Consider the following 21,218-nt stretch of genomic DNA (forward strand, 5'->3'; position numbering starts at 1 on the left):
TGAGGCTCAGGGCCTGCCCCCCCTCCACGCCCCATCCTGCCCTGCCTCCTCCCTAAGGGCCGCAGAGCAGCGGTGGCGTGGGCGTGCAGGCCTGTGCCTTCCTGAGCTCCCAGCCTGGCTGACTTTGGGGCACATGTTTCCTGGGGAGTCACATGCTCGACTCTGCCGGAAGGCTGGGATGTGCCAAGCCCGGGTCCTGGAAATGTTTCTCCTAAGGACGGGAAAGGGGAGCCCCTCGGCTCTCCAGGAAAAGAATGGCTCAGGAGGCAGGGCGGAACACGTCTTCCTAATGTGGCCAGTCATCCCTAATGCGGCCGGGCACCTTGCCTTGAGGGTGAAGGGAGGCAGATGTTTGTTACTTACTGGGTCTGAAGGATTAGGAGAGAACAAGTAGAAACCTGGAAAGTGGTAGCCGAACAAAACAAAAGCTGGTTAGGGCACAGGTGCCAATGCCAGGTGTCCAGCAGACTGGACTAACGAGTGTGTGTGTGTGCATGAGTGTGTGGTGGGGCGCGCACATGTGTGTGTGTGTGCATGTGTGGTGTATGTGTGCAGCTGAGGGAGGCAACAGGGGACTGCAGAATCAAAGAAAACACGCGCCATCTAAAAGAAATGAGAGCTGCTCGGCCTGTGTGCCTGCTGCCACGCGCAAAGGCACCCAGAGCTATGTGTTTAAAAAAAGCCTTGTTAAAAAGATCTGTTTGCTAAAAATCTGTATTTTTACATCAAGTCTCATTTCAAAATGTTGGCTCAAAGTTCACATCGGGGGAGTGGATCCGGAGTCTGGCCTGTGGTCTGGCTTGGGGGGCAAATCCAAAGGGGTCCCTAAGTGACTCGATCAAGAACGGTGGCTGGTGTGGAGGTGCACACCGGCCGTCTCAGCATGCAGGAGGTGAAGGCTAGCCCGGGCGATTAAATAGCAAGAGGCTGTCTCAGAAAAACAGGCTCCTCAGGGCCATCTGGTCTACCACAAGAGGCTGTGAGGCTCCAGGAAGCAGAGGGGGGGGGGGCCGCCAGATGTGGCATCTAAGACTACATACAAGTGGGGATTTCCATGGTGTCTGCAGTGCCGGCCCCCGCCGCGCCCAGGAGCACAGAGCACTCACCCAGGATGGCGAAGATGAGCATGAAGAAGAGCAGCAGGAGCAGGATGTCCACGAAGGGCGGCAGGGACTGGAAGATCTGCCGCAGGTTGCTGAGGGGAGACAGGCCAGCTGACGGGGGGAGAGGGGGACCTCTCCCCACCTGCCACCTGCCTGGTGGGGTGTGTGGTGGTGGGAAGCGTGTGCGTGCAGGGCTGGCCTGCCAGAGGGAGCAGCCCCCGCCCCGCCCCCCACGTCCCAGGCCTCACCGCCGGACGCCGCCGCAGTACCGACAGTCCACCAGGAAAATGCAGCGCAGGGCACGGGTCACCCGCACGTGGGACGTCTGCCGTACCAACACCACGATGGCCTCGACAAACTGCACCACCAGCACGGAGGTCTGGGGGCGGCAGGGGCAGCACGGTCAGCCCCCTGCCACGCTCTCCAGAGCTCCCCTGTTTCCGTCTCTCTCTCAGGAGAAGAATGGGCAATGCGGGCTAGAACGAGGCCACTGCCCGGCCCGTCTGTACCCACGCTGCCCAGAGCTCCACCCGCACCAGGACGCCGTGGAGATCCTGGCGCATCTCCAGCTCCGCCAACCTGGGGACCCTCTCCTACACAGAGAGCAGGCTTGTCACACAGCTGGGCACCGCTGGACACGCTCCTTACAGCCCTCTGCTGTGCAGAGGACCAGATCTGCACGCGACAGTGGCACTTGCAGGTGCAAAGCATGAGATCTGAGCCCCTCTCTCCAGGCCTGACACCCCCCCTCCCCCCGCCACTTCTCTTGTGCCTGGCTGGCTGTGACACAGGAAAGGCAAGACATCTCCCTCAGGTGACGGTGCCAGAGACCCAAACAGAGCTAGAAGGGACCCCAGTGACACGGGGGCTCCCACATGAACAAAGACACAGGCTCCAATACTGAGATGGAGAGACACAAGCCTGTGTCACCGCATGTATCACTGCACACGCGTCACCTTGACCATGGTCCGCTTGTGCCGGATGAAGGAGTGCGGGCCCAGCCACCGCAGCTTCATGCAGAGTTCAAACACCACCACCATGAGGGCGAACAGCTCCAGCGTGGCGTGGACCTGTACCGGAAAGGTGGGCATGGGTCTTCTCGAAGCCATCCAAGGCCGCCTCCCACCACAGCGACAAAACCCTGGCTGCCAGCCACAGCCTGGAAGATGGAGCTTGTCCCAGACAGCTAAGTATAAACTTGACATTCAAGGAACAGACACAGGGAGGGAGCCGAGGTGTGCACAAAGACAGAAAGATGAAACTGTAAATGTAGACTTACTCCAAGAAGGACTGCATACAAGTTACGCATAAAAGATGAAGCAGATGGGAACAAAGGCTTGCAAACAAGAAATGAATGGAAAACCATCGGGGTCCAGTGAACATCTGGCTTCTGAGGCACAGCGGGCCACAAACCCACCTTGTGAAGAGGGAGCAGGCAGCCTGGACTGTACCTGAGCCAGGTGCGGACTCTGTCCCGGAGAAGACAGCCTGGGTGAATCCCCAGGCTTTGTCTGGAGTCTATTTGCAGGGCTCTGTCCTTCTAGACTATTCCCCCACTGAGCCCCCCGCCCCCCGCCCCGCCAGCACGGAGGGCCATGGCACTCCCGGACACTCACGTAAATGCCGAGCCGGAGCGCGGGGACGGCGGGCGCCTCGCACAGTGACAGCAGCAGCAGGAGCAGGGCGGTGAGCAGCTCCATCAGGTAGAAGAGGTGGTTGTGTGCAAAGAGGTAGGCCGCCAGCGCCTTGGCGTTCTTGGGGTGGGTGAAGAACTTGTCGTTGTTCTCGCCTTCCTGGAAGGACAGGGACTCTGGGGTGTGCAAGCCGGGTGTCTGGGGCCAGGGGCCGGGCCAGAAGCATGCCGCAACAGCCCCCACATGGACGATCGGAACTGCTGTTCCTCAGCTGGCACAAGCCACCCCACCCATGAAGGGACCCAAGAGAGTGGCTGGCTGCTGCTGCTTCAAACCACCTGTGGAACAGACTGGAAGGGTCTAGAGAAGGTCAAGAGCAGTGGGTAGTGACCTGACTCTGCAAAGCCTGAACCTCTCGCTATCCAAACAGAGGGCTAGTGGAGTGTGCTGGAGCATGCTTGCAATCTCAGCTACTCAAGAGGCTGAGGTCAGGAGGATAGAGGCTCAAGGCCAACTTAGGTAAAGAGTTCCTGAGACCTCCACCCCCATCCCAACCAATAGCTGGGTGCTGTGGTGCATGTCTACCATCCCTGGTGGGATCCCCCCCCCAAACAAAAAAGACACAGAAACACACACACACACACACACACACACACACACACACACACACACACACACACACACACACACACAGAAATGAGACTGCACCAGAAACCTGGCTCCTCCCCTCCCATACCAATGTCTGAGCCAGGCCTGGCCCAGTGGCTGTGTCCTAGAGAAAGGGCAGAGCCAAAAGCAGCCCAGGTTCCCATGGCCCAAGCCTTGGGAGGAAGCCCGCCAGCTCCTGCAACACCCCGCCATCCTTTGGGGTAGCAGGGGGCGTTAAGCCAGTCACTGGCTGGACAAGATGTAAAAGATAAACTGAGCCCAACAGAGAACAAACAGCTGAGCAGTCAACCAGGGAAGCTCTGGGGTCTCTGCAGGGCCTCCGTCTCCCCACCTCTGTGGAAGCTTCTGGTTTGATTTATTAACAACAAAACAGTTCTAGCTGTTATTGTTGTCAGTTGTGGGGCTTGAACTCAGGACCTAGGCACTGTCCCTGCCTGAGCCTCTTTGTGCTCAAGGCTAGCGCTCTACTGCCACTTCCAGTTTTTGAGTGGTTACTGGAGATGAGTCTATTTAACAGGGACTTTTCTGCCTGGCTGGCTTTGAACCGCAATCCTCAGATCTCAGCCTCCTGAGTAGCCAGGATGACAGGCGGGAGCCACCAGCGCCCCACAACAGTTCTTAAGGGTTGTCTTCCAATAGCTGGAGGAGTCACAGGCTCAAGGGCATGGATTTGAACTCTTGGATTTGAACAGGCGATGGCCATGAAGTCTCTGCCAACAGAGACGAAGAGGGATCTGATCATGCCCCAACCCCCAAAGGGGGTGCTGAGCTTGCTGGAGGGTGTCACAGCTCATGAACTAGATTAGGCTGGATGCACACCAGGCCTTTGCTCGCTGCTCCCTGGCCTGGGGACTCAGGGAACCAGGACTGCAGAGGGTGAGCGAGTTAACTGGGAAGGTGGGGGGGGGGACGACGGCACCCCATGGCATCCTCACGGTGCCTGGCTGCCCCACACCGCAGCTCTGCCGCAATCCCAACACAACCCTGCCAGACCATCAGCAGAAGCAGCCATGCTGCTGCTCCTGAGCTTTACTTATGAATTTGGGGGGTATTGGGATTTTGAACTCAAGGGTCTCGTGCTTGCTGAGCAGACATTCTACCACTTGAGTCACTCCACAAGTACCTTTTTGTGTTATTTTCAAGATAAGGACTCTCTTTATGCCTCAACCTAGTCTAGACTGTGATCCTCCTATCTGTACTTTCCTTTGCAGCTGGGATGACAGACTTGTACCACCCTGCCCAGCCACTGACTGAGATGGAGTCTCGTGAATTTTTATTACTGAGATGAACAAAAGGCATGTTGGCTACGAACCTCAATGCCCCCAACTGCCACCTCCAAATAGCTTGGATTACAAGCTTGAGCCACAGTGCTCAGCTACTGCTGTTATTTTTCAAAAGTGATGCCATTTATCCAGGCACTGGTGGCTCAAACCTGTAATCAGGAGGCTGATATCTGAGGTTTGCACTTGAAGCCAGCCCAGGTAGAAAAGTCTGTGAGACTTTTATTTCTAATTAAACACCAGAAAATCAGAAGTGGAGCTAATGCTCGAAGTGATAGAGCACTAGCCTTGAGCAAAAAAGCTCTGGGACAGTGCCTAGGCCCTGAGTTTAAAAAAACAAACAAACAGAACAGATTTTAAAGGTCATAAGAATTCCATCATCTGGGCTGGGAAGGTAGCTCAGTGGTAGAGTGCTTGCTTTGCATGAATGAGGCCCTGGGTTTGATTCCTCAGCACCCCATAAGCAGAAAAAACTGGAAGTGGCGCTGTGGCTCAAGTGGTAGAGCGCTAGCCTTGAGGTGAAGAGCTCAGGGACAGGGCCCAGGCCCAGAATTCCATCATCCTTCATCTTTAGCCAGCTGTGCAAGGCTAAGTGTGTATACACACATGCACACATAGATATGCACACACACATTTCATATCATATAACCACCCTGCACCAATGTCCTGTCACCACAGCACATGTCCCATTTCCCCACAGGTCTGTGAGGTGAGGCACAGAAATAAGGCATACAGAAGAAAGAACATCGCTTGATAGCCAAGTGGACAGCTGATGCATTGATTGAATGATTGATGGATCGACTGCTTTTCTGTTGCTCTGGAGACTGAATCCAGTGCCTTGCACGTGCTGAGCACATGCTCTTACCCCCAGCCCTGCCAGACAGCAGCCATGCTTGGCAGCCTCCCGTCTGCCCCTCTGAGAACTGGCTGGCATGAGCAGGAGGTGATCATGGTGGCCTGCTGCAGAGATTAGCCCCTGAAGAGCCCATGGCTTTTGCTTTTGCTTTCCTTTTGTTCTTTTCTTGGGGGTGGGGTGGGGTGGGAGGGTGTTCAGCTACTTGTGCTTTTGCTTAGTTTTTTTCCCCAAGGCTGATGATTTACCACTTGAGCCACAGCTCTACTTCCAGTTTTTTGGCGGTTAACTGGAGACAGGAGTCTCTCGGACTTTCCTGCCGAGCTGACTTCAAACCTCAATCCTCAGATCTCAGCCTCCTGAGTAGCTGGGATGACAGAGGTGAGCCACCAGTGCCCGTACTTATCTTTATCATCACTGTTCCTACCCACTTAGAGAAAGAAGGAATTGTTGGATTCCTGGATTCTTCCAGGTCATTCCACTTCTGTGCCCTGACCTGTTCCACCTCTTACTCAACCTCAGAGCAGTGATGTGCACGAGGAGACGTGCCAGATCCTTAGCAGGTGTGCCTGAGTGTCCCAAAGCCCCTCAGACATTCCTACAGGCTTAACCAGGGTCAAAGTGCATTTGTTCCGGAGCTTGTCTGTTACAGGCTGTTTGAAAACGCAAGAAGCATACAGAGGGCCACACAGGTCCCAAATAAATACCCAAATTTAATTAAATCTATTCTTTTTTTGTGTGTGGGGGAGCACGCTGGTTCTGGGGGCTTGAACTCAGGGCCTGTGAACTGTCTCTGTGCTTATTCTTGCTCAAGACTAGTGCTCAACCACTTGAGCCATGGCTCCACTTCCAGCTTTTTTAGTGGCGTATTGGAGATCAAGAGTCTCATAGACTTTCCTGCCTGAGCTGGCTTTGAACTGCGATCCTCAGATCTCAGCCTCCTGAGTAGCAGGCTAGGATTACAGGCGTGAGCCACCAGAGGCCAGCCTTTCAATTTCTTTTTAATGACAAAACAAATATTGTGTTGTCATTTTGCAGTGGGGAGTTGCATTAAAGAAAACAATAGGGGGGCTGGGAAGGTGGTTCAGTGGTAGAGTGCTTGCCTTGCATGCATGAGGCCCTGGGTTTGATTCTTCAGCACCACATAAGCAGAAAAAGCTGGAAGTGGGGCTGAGGTTCAAGTGGTAGAGAGTGCTAGTCGACAGCTGAAGAGCTGAGGGACAGCGCCCAGGCCCAGAGTTCAGGCCCCAAGACCGGACCCAAAAAAAAAAAAAAAAGAAAAGAAAAGAAAAAGAATTTTCTCACCCCAACACTCAGTTGACACCAGAAACTGCATTTTGAGTGTGTGTGCGTGACAGTACTGAGACTTGAACTCGGGGTGTAGGTATCCCTTAGCTTTTTTGCTCAGGGGTGGTGCTCTGCCACTTGAGCCACAACACAAATGAGGCTTTGAGGACGAGCCTGTGCATGCACCGCTCCCCACCCCATGAACATCAACTGGCTGTCTTTCTTCCAGCAGAGAAGACCGAGTAGAAGCAGGGGCAGGGGTGGCAGTCACAATGGGATTTCTGCACACCGCATGGAGCCTGGCAGGCGCAGACAGTGGCTGGAGATGCTCACCTGGAGGTAGATGGCTGCCTCTTGATAATTCATCTCCCAGTTGTGCCCAGTGGGGCTGGAGGGGGATGTGTCCACCCCAGATACCAGGGTGGGGGCGTGGGAGTCATGGATGGCCTGGCTGCCCCCATCTGCAGAAGAAGAGAAAGGAGTCACTTACATGCAACCCAGGCTCAAGACGCACAACAGCACATGGTGGTGGGAAAGAACACCCACGCGTGCACGCACACACACACACACAGATCCTTCTCATACAGAATGACCTGTTAGCATTCTGCTTAGCCAACTGAACAGAACTGGATTTGCCCCCTGGTCCTGGATCATCTTCTACTTTCTTCTACTTGACCCTGGCATCCTCTTCCAGGTCCCTGCCCTGGTTTACCTTGGCAGAAAGCCCTCTCCTGCTCTCGGTGCATGGTGTGGCTGTGGATGAACCACACCAGGCTCCAAAGCAAGTGACCCAGGCCAGGACACAGAAAGCAGTGATTGGTTCAGGCATGGGTGCTGACCCTTGACCAGCCAGTGAGGGCTGGACTTGGAACTTCTCCTGGACCAGACGGGAAGGAGGGGGGTTCTTTCCCTGCTCCGGCTGCCCAGGAAGGAAGTCAGCAGAGAACAGAACAATCACCAAGAGATAAAACCCTTCACTTGCCCAGCGTGAGCCGGGGAAGATCCTGCTGGGGTGGTTGAGCTGGGTTATCTCAGCAATCTGGACCCTCCTGTCACCTGTGGTCAACAGACACACTATGGGAGGACACTCGGCTTGTGGACTTCCTGTGAGAAAGGAAATCTGGATGGAAATCTGCTCCCCTGTGCGAGGTGGAGAATGGAGTGTGCACATTGATATTTGCACAGCAGCACGAAGCCAACATGTCAAGCTCACTAGCACATTGGAGAGGCCAGGGGACTGGCAGGGCTGGTAGGACAGGTGGATAACAAAGACCTCTCAAAGACCTTTCCAGATGTAGAAACAATCGTACCGGTACAACAAAGTGCACTGATTCAAAGCATACAGGTGTGTGTGTGTGTGTGTGTGTGTGTGTGTGTGTGTGTGTGTGTATGTGTGTGTGTGTGTGTGTGCATGCGCGCGTGTGTATGTGTACACCTGCCAGTACTGGAACTTAAGCTAAGGGCCTGGGTGTTGTATCTTCTCCTCTCCTCTCCTTTCAATCCATATTGGGGTTTGAACTCCCCGGCACCCTCAGCCCCGGAGGAGGAGAGAAGTCTAGACACACTGGAATGCCATCTCTCTGACCCTCCGCTGCCCAATGTCAACACAACGGGCTCCCGACTCCAATCTCAGAAACTAAGCCCTGGGCATGGGCAGGAGAAGGTCGCTCCACCACCTGCTCGCGTGGAGCAGGAAACGGGAGCCAACCACGGCTCCGGAGCACAAGCACAGACGGGCAGCTGGCTGGCGTGCGTCCTCCCTGACCTTCACACAGCAAGGCAGGAGCCAGCACCCCATGCGGCACGCTCGCGGAGAGCAGACGATGGGTGGGTGGGGGTGCGCTGGCACTGATGGGGTCACACAGTGCCACCTCCACGCCCCGAGCTAGACAGGAATGTCCGGGAGTGGCTGCCCTGAGACCCCCCTGTGGGGCCTCCCGGCCCCTCCTCTCACATGGGGGGGTCTCAGCCAACTGGCCACAACTTCTTCACAGCCTTTCCAAGACACCTGGCCCTCCTCGCCCACTCCCCCCACCCCCCTTCTCCCTCACTTCATGGCAGACCACATGGCCGGGTGGCGCAGAGGACTGTGCTCATGCCTCGGTTGTGTGTTCAGCCATGGGCTTGTCCTAGGAGAGGTAACCCCGGGGATCTTCTTTTGCCAATCATGGGACTTGAACTCAGGGCCTGGGCACTAGTCCTAATGCTCTTTTGCTCAAGGCTGGTGCTCTATCACTTTGAGCCACAGCTCCACTTCTAGGTTTTTGCTGCTTAATTGGAAATAAGAGTCTCACGGACTTTCTTGCCTGGGCTGGCTCTGGGCTGCAATCTTCCGATCTCAGCCTCCTGAGTAGCTAGGATGACAGGCACAAGCCACCAGCATCTGGCTCTTGGAAACAATTTTTTTTTTTTCTGTCAGTCATGGAGCTTGAACTCTGGGCCTGGGCGCTGTCCCTCAGCTCTTCAGCTCAAGGTGAGCACTCTACCACTTGAGCCACAGCGCCACTTCCAGTTTTCTGGTGGTTCATTGGAGATAAGAGTCTCACAGACTTTCCTGCCCAGGCTGGCTTTGAACCATGATCCTCAGATCTCAGCCTGCTGAGTAGCCAGGATTACAGGCATGAGTCACTGGCACCCAGCTTGGAAATAATTCTTAATGAAAACATGAATAAAACAAATGAGTCAGATGCCAAAAAAAAAAAAAAAAAAAAAACCAAACAGAAATAGAACTGTGGCTCAAGTGGTAAAGCACTCGTCTTGAGTTTAAAAGCTTAGGGACAGCATGCGCACACACACACACACACACACACACACACACACACACACACACACACACACACACACACACACACACACACACACACACACACACACACACACACACACACACACACACACAAATCGCATATTCAGTGCTGGTGGTCTGATTTAGTACAAATAGAGTGCTTGTCTAGAAGGTGCCAAGCCCTGGGTTCCATCCCCAAGCCTACAAAAAACAACAAAATAACAAAAAGGCTTCCGACAGTTGTCTTCTTCACTGGGGCATGTCCAGCAGCAGCGGGCAGCTCCTGGGCTGGGCCTCAGGTGGGCGTCGATGAGCCTGGCCGGCCCTGCCCTTCCCTCCGGCAGCAGCCCCCGGGCACACAGCGCCTCCACAGAGGTGCACAGTCATGAGTCAAGGGTACTTCGGCAGGCAGCAGGGTCACCAGGAGAGAGGGACTGGCACAGCTGCCCTGGCAACTGGCAGCATGTATGTGTTTATAGGAACAGGTGGGAAGGTACAGATGGCCTTAGAAGCAAGCCCAAATTTAGAAAGAAGCTGAACCCCTGAGGGGCCAGTAGCACCTGGAGCGGGTTGGTAGCTAAAGCCTTCTGCCAGTCCTGCCTGGAATGGGGCTTTGTTGGCACTCTGGATGCCCCCCCCCATTAATCTGTCTAGAAGCAACTCAGCTTGAGTGGAAGTAGCAAACAGGGCATATTTGGTGTGCCAGGCTCTCCTCTGAGAACCCTATCCGCATGGAATATGGGGGCACAAAGGGGGAGCCATCAGCGGCAAAGGCAGTACAATGGGAGAGCAGACCTGGGGGACCTACCGGGTCATGCGCACTTCCGGAGCATGGCTACACTGGCCGAGGGCTGTGCTCAGATCCAGCATGGCCCCTTCCCCCCACTCCCACCCCCGTGCAGGTCCAGGAGGAAAGAGCCGGGCACCACCGCCTGCACCTCGGTCTTTCACACTAAGTGACTGTAGCAATTTGTTTTCCCAGAGGTCTAGGAAGTACACGGTCTTGGCCAGATTTTGGGGGAACACACTAAGTGGGGGCTGTCCTGCCCTAAGTTGGGGGCACTTCTTGCTGCCTGTCTTGGACACGTGACATCAAGTCTGGAACAGCAGACCCCAGAGGCCAACCTCTTACAGACAGGGAAACTGAGGGCTGGAGAAGGGGTGAGAGGGAGCCCGTACCATGGGGCTGCTCCCCAGGATTCCTGAGCCCACCACAGCTTCCCTGCGCATGGCTCTGCAGCTGTGGCTACTCTCTTCTGATTGACGGGCTCAGCAGCTCTGACCTAAACCACAGACGGCGAGAGGCTCCCCTGGCAGGGGACGGGCCGCGGAGGGCCACGGGTAAGGCGCAGACAGAGGGACGAGGTCTCAGTGGGTGGCTGACAGCATGTTTGCCTTGGCTATAAGTGCTCATCAAAGAACAGCTGCATCAACACAGGATTTGGGGGCAGCAGGGGGCAGGGCTGGGGAAGTCAGGGAGCTCATTCCTCCCAGGGCCATGGCTGACCGGCTCCTGCCCAGTACTGGCTGTCCCAGACTGTGAGACCTCACCTCCTGGATAATGCTCGTCAGCGATCGTCACCGTGAATGGGTATCAAATGACAGGACATACACATGCGTGGCTCTCGTAGCATCCACCCCACTGGGGTAGGCCCACCCCTGGACTCCGTCTTTTGCAGCTGGCTGCTCTGTCCCTCCCACACCCAGGCCTCCTTGTTATTCTGCAGCCCTTCCCCCCCAGAGCTCATGCACTTCCTGTCCCTCTGTCCCCAGCAACGCAGGCTCCCTGGCATCTTTGGATCTTCTACCCAAAGGCTGCCCTTAGCCTCCCTTTAAAGGCACACGGCACCTATCTGGCCCCAACATTGCCCGGTGTTGCCTATGACTGGGGTGGTGGGGGAGAGGCAAAGGGTGGGGGGCTGTTTGTCAACTCCATGGGGCAGGGGCTTTTGTCTTGGTCACTGGTCTCCAGAGCCCAGGACCAAGTTGGGCACGATGCCTAAGCTGTGAACACCCACCCGAGTTGAACTAAAACAGGAGACCTTGCTCGAAAGATTGCCTGGTCCCTCCACAGGTATTAAACACAGCAGGTGATGGAGGTAGACGGGAGCCAAGCCAGGCCCGGCAGGACTCAGTCAAGAGCAGGCTCTACCGAGTGCCAAGGGTGTTAGCAAGAGGCTCGGTGTGACCTCTTTGTATTTTTTAAGATAACTCGTTTAAAGATTGGCTGCAGAGGGACTATTCTGTATAAGGGTAATTCGGGCAAGAGCCTGAAAAGAGAGAGAGAAAGGGGAAAAAAAAGAAAAACAAAACTCAAGCGTGAAGGGAAAGAAAAGAATCCCCGCTTGCAGGGCACACTTTGTTCCAGGCCCAGCCATTCAACCCTGCGCTGTGTCAGAGGACAGAACTTGGCATCTTCACCAGGCTCGGAAGGCAGAGCAGGGCTGAAGGGCCTGGGGCGACCTATGCTGCGGAGGGGCTTTTCACAAAAGCCACAGGTGACTCCAAAACCCACAAGCCAGCCAAGGCTGCCAGCACACTAGGGATCACGGAAAAGGCCTGATTGGCAGGCAGGAGGCTGCGGTGCCGCCCGGGAGTTGTTGGTATAGCCCAGCCAAGGGCACTGAAGAGGAGGGGCTGGCTGCCCTGGGATCTGAATCCCTGCTTGTCTGTTCTGCTCCAAGGCTGGACCAGGAGGACCGCGGCTGCCCCTTCCTCCTGCATTTCTGCCTTGTGTGGGCTTGGACACTGGCAGGAAAGAGAGGTCCAGGCAGAGACACACAGAAGTAGACGCCACAGTCTCCCTTTTCTCTCTCTAACACATGTCCTCTTGGCGACTTCAACAGGGCCGGCCGAGTCTGGCTGGGAAGAGGACACTGCGCAGCTCTGGGGAAAAGTTCCCCAGGGGGGAGACGTGGTATGTTGTGCTTCTGGTGCCCTGGGCAGAGGGTGGGCAGGTCTGCAGACCTTGGCCACTCAAGATTTATGAGCCTCCAGTCCTGAATTCCCTTCCTGGTTCCCTGGCCACAGGCCCAGGCCCATGGACTGGAGTCCCTGGAGGACGGTGGGAGGGAAGAACAGGAAGAAAGCCTCTAGGCCCACCGGCAATGGTGTCACAACAGCACAGGCTGGAGAAGCTCCACCGGAGGACGCAGCCAGCCCGGGGTGACCTGTTTGCGCAGATGGCCACGCCGCCGCCACGCTGATGTAACAGGCCCAGCCGCTCGCTGTAAACAGCTGGCTGCTTTGCATGCAGCCTCAGAAACGAGCCTGCAGGGAACCCCAGCTTTCCGTTCGCTGGAGCACAGCGTGTAGCAGCATCCTGGTGCTGCAGGATAAATAGAAGCAGTTTCCATATGCCGGCAATAAAGCCGTACCAGCGAGGAGAGAGGGAGGAGGGAGAGCGGGGATGGGAGCGGGCACCACCGCCACCCGGCAGGACCGGGTCAGCGAAGGCTGGGAAGCCACCGCAGGCAGGATCCCAGCTAGAGAGAGGTGGGTTTGGATGGTGGGTGTGTTGGGCAAACCCCACGAGCAAGGAGCAAGGTGGCAGAATGCAGAGTTCTGGGCCTCAAAGCGAGGAGCTGACCCCATCCTCTCCCCTTCCTCCTTTTGATCTCGCTCTCTTAGAGCTCCATGCCTTCTCAAACGCACATCACACACACACACACACACGCACACACACACACACACACACACACACACACACACACACACATCCTCCACCACAGAAATGAACTGCAGCTGGGACCCCCCACCTCCCGTTCACCCTGCCGTGCCCCCTCCTCCCATCGTTCATGATCCTCCTCCCCAAAGCTTCCGTCTCTTCACCCATAAACCGGGGGCTGGTGCCAGCTGTGCTCCAGGCCTCACAGGGACAAATGTGAACACCGACCGAGCACGAAGCCCCCCGGAAACGGTGCCCAGCAGAATGACAACGAGCCATCGCCCAACCGTGTGCCAGTTGTCACAGAGAGCCGCGCTCCATGGGAAAATAAGGCGGCAACGCTCAGGAGCTTGGCAGGCACTGAAGCGGCATGGTGCGCCCGGGCCCCCGGATGAAGGGGCACAGCCACCATGCCGCGCAAAGGCAGAAGGCACGCTCTCCTCCCTGGGCATCGTCTTCTTACTGCTAACTGGCTGCAAGATGGCGTGGAGGGTGGGCCCACGTACCGATGCACGTCAGAGAAGGCTCCGAACCCAGCAGAGCCCGGCAAAGATGCTGACCTCCAGAAAGGCGAGAGCTGGCGTGGAGCCAGCCCAGCTGAATGGCTGGCAGGAGCCCAAAACCTACCCTGCCAAAGGCTTATTTGTGCCCCAGGAGGAACGGAAGGCATGGCAGGATGAGCGCCATGGGCCATGCACTGTTCTAGAAGGAACGCTGGCTGAGGGGCAGCTAGGACACAGCCCTGTGCCCCCTGAGCAGGACTTAAGTGGCAGGGAAAGGGACCGAGGATCGTGAGCACTGACGATGCCCGGAGTAAACAGGGCAGCAGGGCGGAGAGAAGCGCAGGCACAAAGCAAACAAATGCCACTGTCTCCAAGGGCCTGTGGTGCCACACATGGTCCCTACCCAAACAGCCACGGAGATGTCTCTGTGGGTGTGACCTTCATAACAGGGACCCGCAACAGTGCCCCATGTGACTCCATGTGAGCATTCAGTCAACACCTACTGTGCACTTCTCCCAAGCCCACTGCTTCCCAAGTGGAGAGCTACTATCCCCGCCCCACCCCAGAGTCTGCTGGTGTCGCCGGGGGCTCTGTTTGCTCGTGCTTGAGTATTGACTGGACACTGACCACAGGCAGAGTGCTTGGGATACTGCCACGAAGGTTTCTCAGGACACCAGGGTTCACACACACATGCACGCACACATGCACGCATGCACGCACGCACATGCCAGCCTTCCCCTGCCGCTGCCGCACCTGTGCAAACATCTGTCCCACCTTTGCTTGGAAGCATCAGAAATGCTAACTGTGAGCCACACCGGGCAGAATGGGGACCACGGGAGTGTCAGCGGGATGCAGGGGGTGCATGCTGGCACGCTCCGAGCCCCTGCATGAGGCCAGTACATAACCTGTGCTCAGAGGACAGGTCTGGCTTGAAACTCGGCCTGCACAAAAGCTGCTGCCGAAGGTCCGCTCTGGTCCCTAGGGAGGGGCTACCACAGTCATTTGCCCCAGATAAGCAGTGCCCAATCAGGTGGTGGCCGGGCACCCGCACTTAGGGGAAGTGACAGGTGAGAGGAGGCTTCTACCCTGCAGAGAGCTTGAAGAGAGGTGAACCCTGGGTAAGCTCAGTGGCCAGGCACTGAGCTGAATCCTTTTTTCCTCTTCCTCAGTTTCCTTTTCTGTCTAGTATGAAAGAAAGCCCAAAAGAGACACCATGAAAAAAAAATCCACAATAGAGACTGGGTATGATATGGTATAGTATGGTATGGTATGGTATGGTATGTGGCTCATGCCTGTAATCCTGGAACTCCAGAGTTGGAAGCAGGGGGAACCTGGAGTTCCAGGCCAGCTGGGCTACATAAAGAGACTCTGTCGGGGCAGGGAAGGTGGCTCAGTGGTAGAGCGCTTGCCTTGCATGCATGAGGCCCTGGGTTCAATTCCTCAGCACCACATAAGCAGAAAAAGCCGGAAGTGGCACTGTGGCTCAAGTGGTAGAGCGCTAGCCTTGAGCTGAAGAGCTGAGGGACAGCGCCCAGGCCCAGAGTTCAGGACCCACAACCAGAAAAAAAAAAAAAAAAAGAGAGACTGTCATAAAAGCAACAAAAATCAACAGCTCCACCAAAAACAAACAAAAACAGAACAGCTAAGCATGAGAAAAACACAAGGGAGACCAAGAAGTGGTTCCAAAGATTGAGCAGGCCGTGGAGTGCTTGACTGTAACTCTCCCTGAAGTGCAGGGGGCGTGGGGGAAGAGGCCTGGCCAAGGCAAGGAAGGTAATGGCTGTGCTACAAGATGCTTCAAAGACTCGGAAACAGGAAGCAGCTCATATTCCCCAAGAGGAAGTCAGAAGCTTCCTCTGAATAAGAGAAAGGACGAGAGTTGCAAGTCCTCCAGGGAGAGAGGCGCTGGGAAAAGGGCAACACCACTGCTCTGTTGATACTGTATTATTATTTATACTGAAGAGGAGAATCTGATGCGAACACTATCAAACTTCCCTATGTAATCACTGTCAGTCCCCATTTTACAGATGAAGAAACCAAGGCTCGGGAAGAAACCAACTTGGCATTTTACTCCACGCTGCAACTCCCTCCCTCAGTAGATTGCGTGACTCAAAAGCATTCAAAAGTCACGTGCATCATTGGATCTCACCACTCCCCAACACATTCAGTCCTACAGCCCAGGGATTCTCTCCCAACTGCCCCGGTCAGGTGTCTTACTCCCTCTTATACTCTGGGACAGGGCCTGATCTCCAAGGGGAAATAGGAAAAAAAAAGAAAAAGAAAAAGCAATATGCAATAATATGCAATAGGAGGAAATGGGCCAACTGGCCCGGAGGCCTGATGGACTTTGGTTCTAATAAAACCTGAGCCCTGGCGAGGCTGGCAGACTGGCTCCAGCCTGTGCATAATCGCTGTGATTGCAAGCACCGAGGCGGGCCAGCCAAGTGTAACAGCCGAGCCGCAAGAAGAGGAGACCCACGAGAGTCAGAGAGAGAAGACATCATGCCTGCCGACGATCACCCTTCGAGTGCCAGCCAATGCATCCGGCAGCCTGGAGCGTCTCCAAGCCATTAGCCAACACCGTGCCCAGTTGCTCTGCCTGAACCGATTTCCAGCAAGAGCTACGGAACAAGAAAATAGCATGACGTGAACCCGTGAGCTACTGAAAAGACAGATTATGAAAAGAGAGAAGGGCAGAGTATAAATGGCCGTGGTGGTGGGGTGCTTGGATGTGCGGGGGGCTAAGCACCCCAGGCTGGCACAGCAATGACAGGGCTGGAAGCTGCGCTTTCACGTCTGACAAGCAGGCAGCTCTGGGGGAAGCAGGGCTGTGCCCTGCGTGGGCTATATCTGGGCTGATCACGTGCGCACAGATCTTGTCGTTACCCCAGATGGCTCCCAGGACTAGCTAAGCTGTGACACACACAGTCACCGGGGACACTGGGCGTTTCTGGTGACTCACCTCTCACAGTGCTGTCCCCTCATGTCTATTATTAAATGCCCAGCAGACATGTGCAAAACTACCACTGTGCAGAACAACAGACCCGCAACTAATACCCGAGAATCAGACTAGGCTGTCACTCTACCTTCCTGCCTCCTGTCTACCTGGCCATCCCTGACACCAGGAAAAAAAAAAAAAAAATGCAGACCCACAGGCCCAGCCCTGCTAGAGAGGCTGTGATTCACCAACCTGACTCTGGCTGTTATTCATACAATGAAAGCATTCTTTCCCAAACTCAGCCCTCCAGCACATATTTGAAATGACTTAATTCACCAAAATTGCATTTTCTTACAACCTTTAGGAATCTATCATAATGCAAAGCAAGGAGCTGGGGTGTGAGTGGCTCAGTGCATGGAGAACAGGGAGCGGGGAAGAGCAGGGTGTGAATAGTCACGAGGCTTGTGGTTAGGGAAGGCTGGGGAAGACAAGGACTCGGCTCTGTAGCTGCAGAACACCAAAGCAGGATTGCTCTGAGTCAGACACCGCCTCCCTGGGTGGTCAGGAGAGAAAGTGATTTGGAGCCAGGCGCCGTTAGCTCACACTTGTCATCCTAGCTACTCAGAAGGCTGAGATTTGAGGATTAAGGTTCAAAACCATCCCAGGCAGGAAAGTCCATGAGACTCTTATCTCCAATTAACCAGCAAAAAGCTGCAAGTAGAGACGCGGCTCATGCGGCAGAGTGCCAGCCTTGAGTAAAAGAAACTTGGGGACTGTGCCCAGGCGCACGCGCGTGCGCGCATGCACACACACACACTCTCTCTCTCTCTCTCTCTCTCTCTGTCTCTCTCTCTCTCTCTCTCTCTCTGTCTCTGTCTCTCTCTCTCTCTCTCTCTCTCTTAATCCTGGCAAGTGAGGCTTAGTCAAACCCTAGCGAATATAAACTGAAACCACTGCTAGTACAGCCACACTCCGTCCTCTTGCTTCTATAGCTAAACTACATGGAGGGTGAGATCTTTTTAAAATTTGTAATCCAAGTATTCAAACTATACTAGAACTGGACTCTTTCCTGAGGGCTGAGACAAAGAACCGTGGCTGCCTGGTAAAGAGCAGAGAGTGCTGGAGCTTGGCGGCTGGGCCCCCATCCACTGGGGTTCGGTCTGGGGGGAGGGGTGGACGCACAGGGAAAAGCAGGACTGCATCTGCTGCAGGGAGCAGCAGGCGTCAGGCTCTCCCATCAGGAGGCTGGCTCAGATTTGGAAGTCTCTTCTGACCCAAGGGCTGGGCACATGGGATTAAGAAGCGGAGGAGGGGCTGGCCGTGCTCAGGCGTGTGCCTCTGTAGAGGCCCCTGGATCCTGCTGGGGTACGTTGAAAAGGCGCCCCCACACCCAAGATGGGGAAGCCAGAGACAGCCCTGTAAGTGTAGAAGTGGCTGGACTTCCAGGCGGCCAGATGAGTAGGGCCAGGACACACCCACGCCAGGGAGGCCCTGGGGCTGGGCCGAAGCCAGTTCCAGAGAGCAAGACCACAGCAAGGCCCCAGCTTCCTCTCCAGCTGCCTCCCATCCTGGAGAGAAAAGGGGTCCCTCCCTATGAAGGGGACACCAGCCGGGCTTGATAACCTGGAAGCCATGCTGTAGGAAACAGCTTTGCCACACACACACCTTTAGCAGCTCTCCTGCCATTCAACGGGACGAATGCCTGCTTAAGACGAATCTCCCTGCTCGGACCCCTGGCACTAAAAATGGCTGGCCTCACGGGGCCCAGCCTGGGGAAAGCCAGGCACGGGGCTGATTACTTAGGGCATGCTGTCTTGCTTGAACCCGGAATGGTCATCTTATGAATGAGGAAGGGAAAGCTTACAGACTTCTGCCACCTGCCTGAGGTCTGGTAGTCTACCACCTCAGCTGGTTTGACCTCAGGGCACCTTACCCCACAACCTAATCTGCCCCTAAACCTGCCCCTAGCCCATCCCTTGCCTCTCCCAGCCCCGCCCCGACCTCTGGCCACATGTTCCCCTCTGCTTGGGACATCCCATCCCTGGACGCCATTTGTTCTCTGGTCCCCCAGACCCTCCTCTAGGAACTTCCAATTCCAGGCTGCAGGCACCAGGCAGGTGTGCAGAAAGTGGGAAGCTGGGGGGAGGGGGGAAGTACACTGCCCATGCTGAGACCATGCACTGGGCCTATGTGGGTAGTTATACCCGCCCCCCAAATGAACAGAATAGATATCAGGGCGTACCTCACTTATCCCCACTCCTCTTGGAAGGCAGCCAAGTGAATTTTCAGACACCACTTACACGGTGCTGGAGACACCCCCCCCCCCAGCCCGCCCCATAAAGTACTTCAGGATTCTCCACCACTAAGCACCGCCCCAGAGGTGGAGGAGATCAGGAGAGAGGATTCCTCAGGCTCACCCCACCCTGCCTCTTACCAATCCCCACCTCTAACCAAGCCCCGCCCCAACCAAGCTCCACCCACCTGCCCCCACCACCAGCCAGACTGGAAGTCCTCCACTGTAGCCCACAGAAACACGTGCTGGCCATGTGGAAAACTAGCTGCTCAGAGGATAAAAAGGTACTGATTTTAAAAAAAGAAAAAAAAAGAAGAAGGAAGGCTGGGAATGTGGCTTAGTGCCCAGTATGCATGAAGCCCTGGGTTCAATTCCTCAGTACCACAAAAGCAGAAAAAAGGCAGAAGTAGTGCTGGGACTCAAGTGGTAGAGTGCTAGCCTTAAACAAAAGAAGTTCAGGGACAGTGCCCAGGTCCTGAGGTCAAGCCCCAGGGCTGGCAAAATAAATAAATCAATAAAAATAAACAACAAGGGAGGGGGTATCAATGCTCGACAGGAAATGGACTCATTGCCTACTCATGTAACTATAACAACACTGTACAGCATCTTTACAATAAAACTCAAAAAATAAATTTAAAAAAAAAGAAGAAGGAAAAGGGCAGAGCACGGTGGCTGGGGACTATAATCCTAGATCAGGAGAAAATGATAGGAAGGATCAAAGTTAGCTTTGGCTAGGCAAAGTCAGCCAAGTGCCATCTCCAACTAACGCAAGCTAGGCCATGGTGGTAGCCACCTGCCTGCACAGGAAGCATGAGCAGGAGGATTACAGTCCAGGCTGGGCTGGTGGGAGTGACCTCACAGCCCTTTGTACAGCTTGCATATTGAACAGAAAGCAAAGGCAGAACTGGTGTGTCCGGTGTCTGAGATCAGAAGGAAGCAGCCAGTGACTGGGCTGCGGCCAGCAGCTGTGCTGCTGACACAGGAGTCGGCTGTCAGTTTACAAAGCAGAAGTCCTGTGCTTAAAATATAGGTTCTGACTGTGTGGAAGGCTGGGAATGTGGGGTCAGCCTGTGGTCCTCCATGACCACAACTCAGGGGCCGCTGCCCCCCAGAAGGCACAGTCCCGGGCATACCAGTGAATATCAACCCTCAGACTTCACCCTTCTCTGAACCAGAGCCTCAGAGTGAAGACCCACTGGTGGGGTTTTGTTCTGTTTTATTCTGAGACAGGGTGCTGTCTCGTCCAGGCGGCCCCATGATCCTCTTGCCTTCCCGTCTCCTGAGTGCTGGGATTACAGGAGTGCACCACTATATTCTAACCAAAGAACCACACTCTTTCGGCTAGGGAAGGACCCCCACCACCACACCCAGCATCACCAAAACACAAAGGGTTTCAAGTGCAACAGACAACACAAGTACCGACGGCCCCAATTCAGTCTAGGATATCCTCCCAGTAAGTCTCGATCGACGTCACTGTCACTGGGAGCCAATCTTGGGGGACAGTCCTCTAGCACCCTGGTCTGGCCTTCTTAGGCATCCCCAGGCTGGACTCCAAGCCTATTGTTTGTTCTTTCTGTCCTGGGACATAATCTATCACTTCCCACTTGCAACCACATCTCCTTGCTCCACCTACAACAGGCAACCACCCTAGCTACTACAACAGAGATCTGGGTTCGAGTGCTGACAAAGTGGCCTCGGGACCTTGGCTAGGTTCTGACCTCTGGGAGCCTCATTCATCCCCTCTAAGAGGATCCTGAAGGCAGCAACCTCAGATATCTGCAGGGAACCAAATGAGAGAGATACACTAAGCAGGAGCCCAACAGCTCTGGGTCATGTGGACACCACGTGGCTTCTTCCCCAGACCCGCCTGACCAGGGAGGAAAGAGCTTGAGCCAGGAAATGCCAAACCAGGGATTTGTTCAAGCAAGGCTCACAAGCGAGAGGTACCCTGGAGCTCCCGTGGAGTAGAGCCCCTGTGCTTCCTGGGTTGGTCCCTATGATGAGCCTAGGTTTCCTCCTGGAACCACTGGGCTCTGCACAGCTGGGGGGCAGCCCAGGCCTCAGGGTGCCCTCCCCTCACCCCACTCCCCCACCCCGAGTGGAGGCTGGGAAGTCAATATCCTGTCTCAGGTGATCAGAGTTAGGCAGCAGGCACAGCAGCCAACACTGCCACTGAGACACTACAGCTTCTGTGTGCTGAGGGAGA

General features: G+C 55.2%; 1 protein-coding gene across 2 annotated transcripts in view; it reads right to left on the reverse strand.

Moving 5' to 3' along the window:
• The window catches only part of LOC138806559 (two pore channel protein 1), a 44,397-nt gene that overhangs the window by 14,661 nt on the left and 8,518 nt on the right, over positions 1-21,218 (reverse strand). For both annotated transcript variants that reach the window (XM_069991977.1, XM_069991975.1), the window contains exons 3-8: positions 7,160-7,287; positions 2,720-2,896; positions 2,060-2,173; positions 1,352-1,482; positions 1,107-1,195; positions 364-398 (exon numbers count right to left, since the gene is read on the reverse strand). In XM_069991977.1, the coding sequence (XP_069848078.1) occupies positions 364-398; positions 1,107-1,195; positions 1,352-1,482; positions 2,060-2,173; positions 2,720-2,896; positions 7,160-7,287 (674 nt within the window). The remainder of the gene's footprint in view (positions 1-363; positions 399-1,106; positions 1,196-1,351; positions 1,483-2,059; positions 2,174-2,719; positions 2,897-7,159; positions 7,288-21,218) is intronic.

This window comes from Dipodomys merriami, unplaced genomic scaffold (assembly GCF_024711535.1).
Source record: "Dipodomys merriami isolate MVZ:Mamm:240054 unplaced genomic scaffold, mDipMer1.0.p SCAF_400, whole genome shotgun sequence".
NCBI lineage: Eukaryota > Metazoa > Chordata > Mammalia > Rodentia > Heteromyidae > Dipodomys > Dipodomys merriami.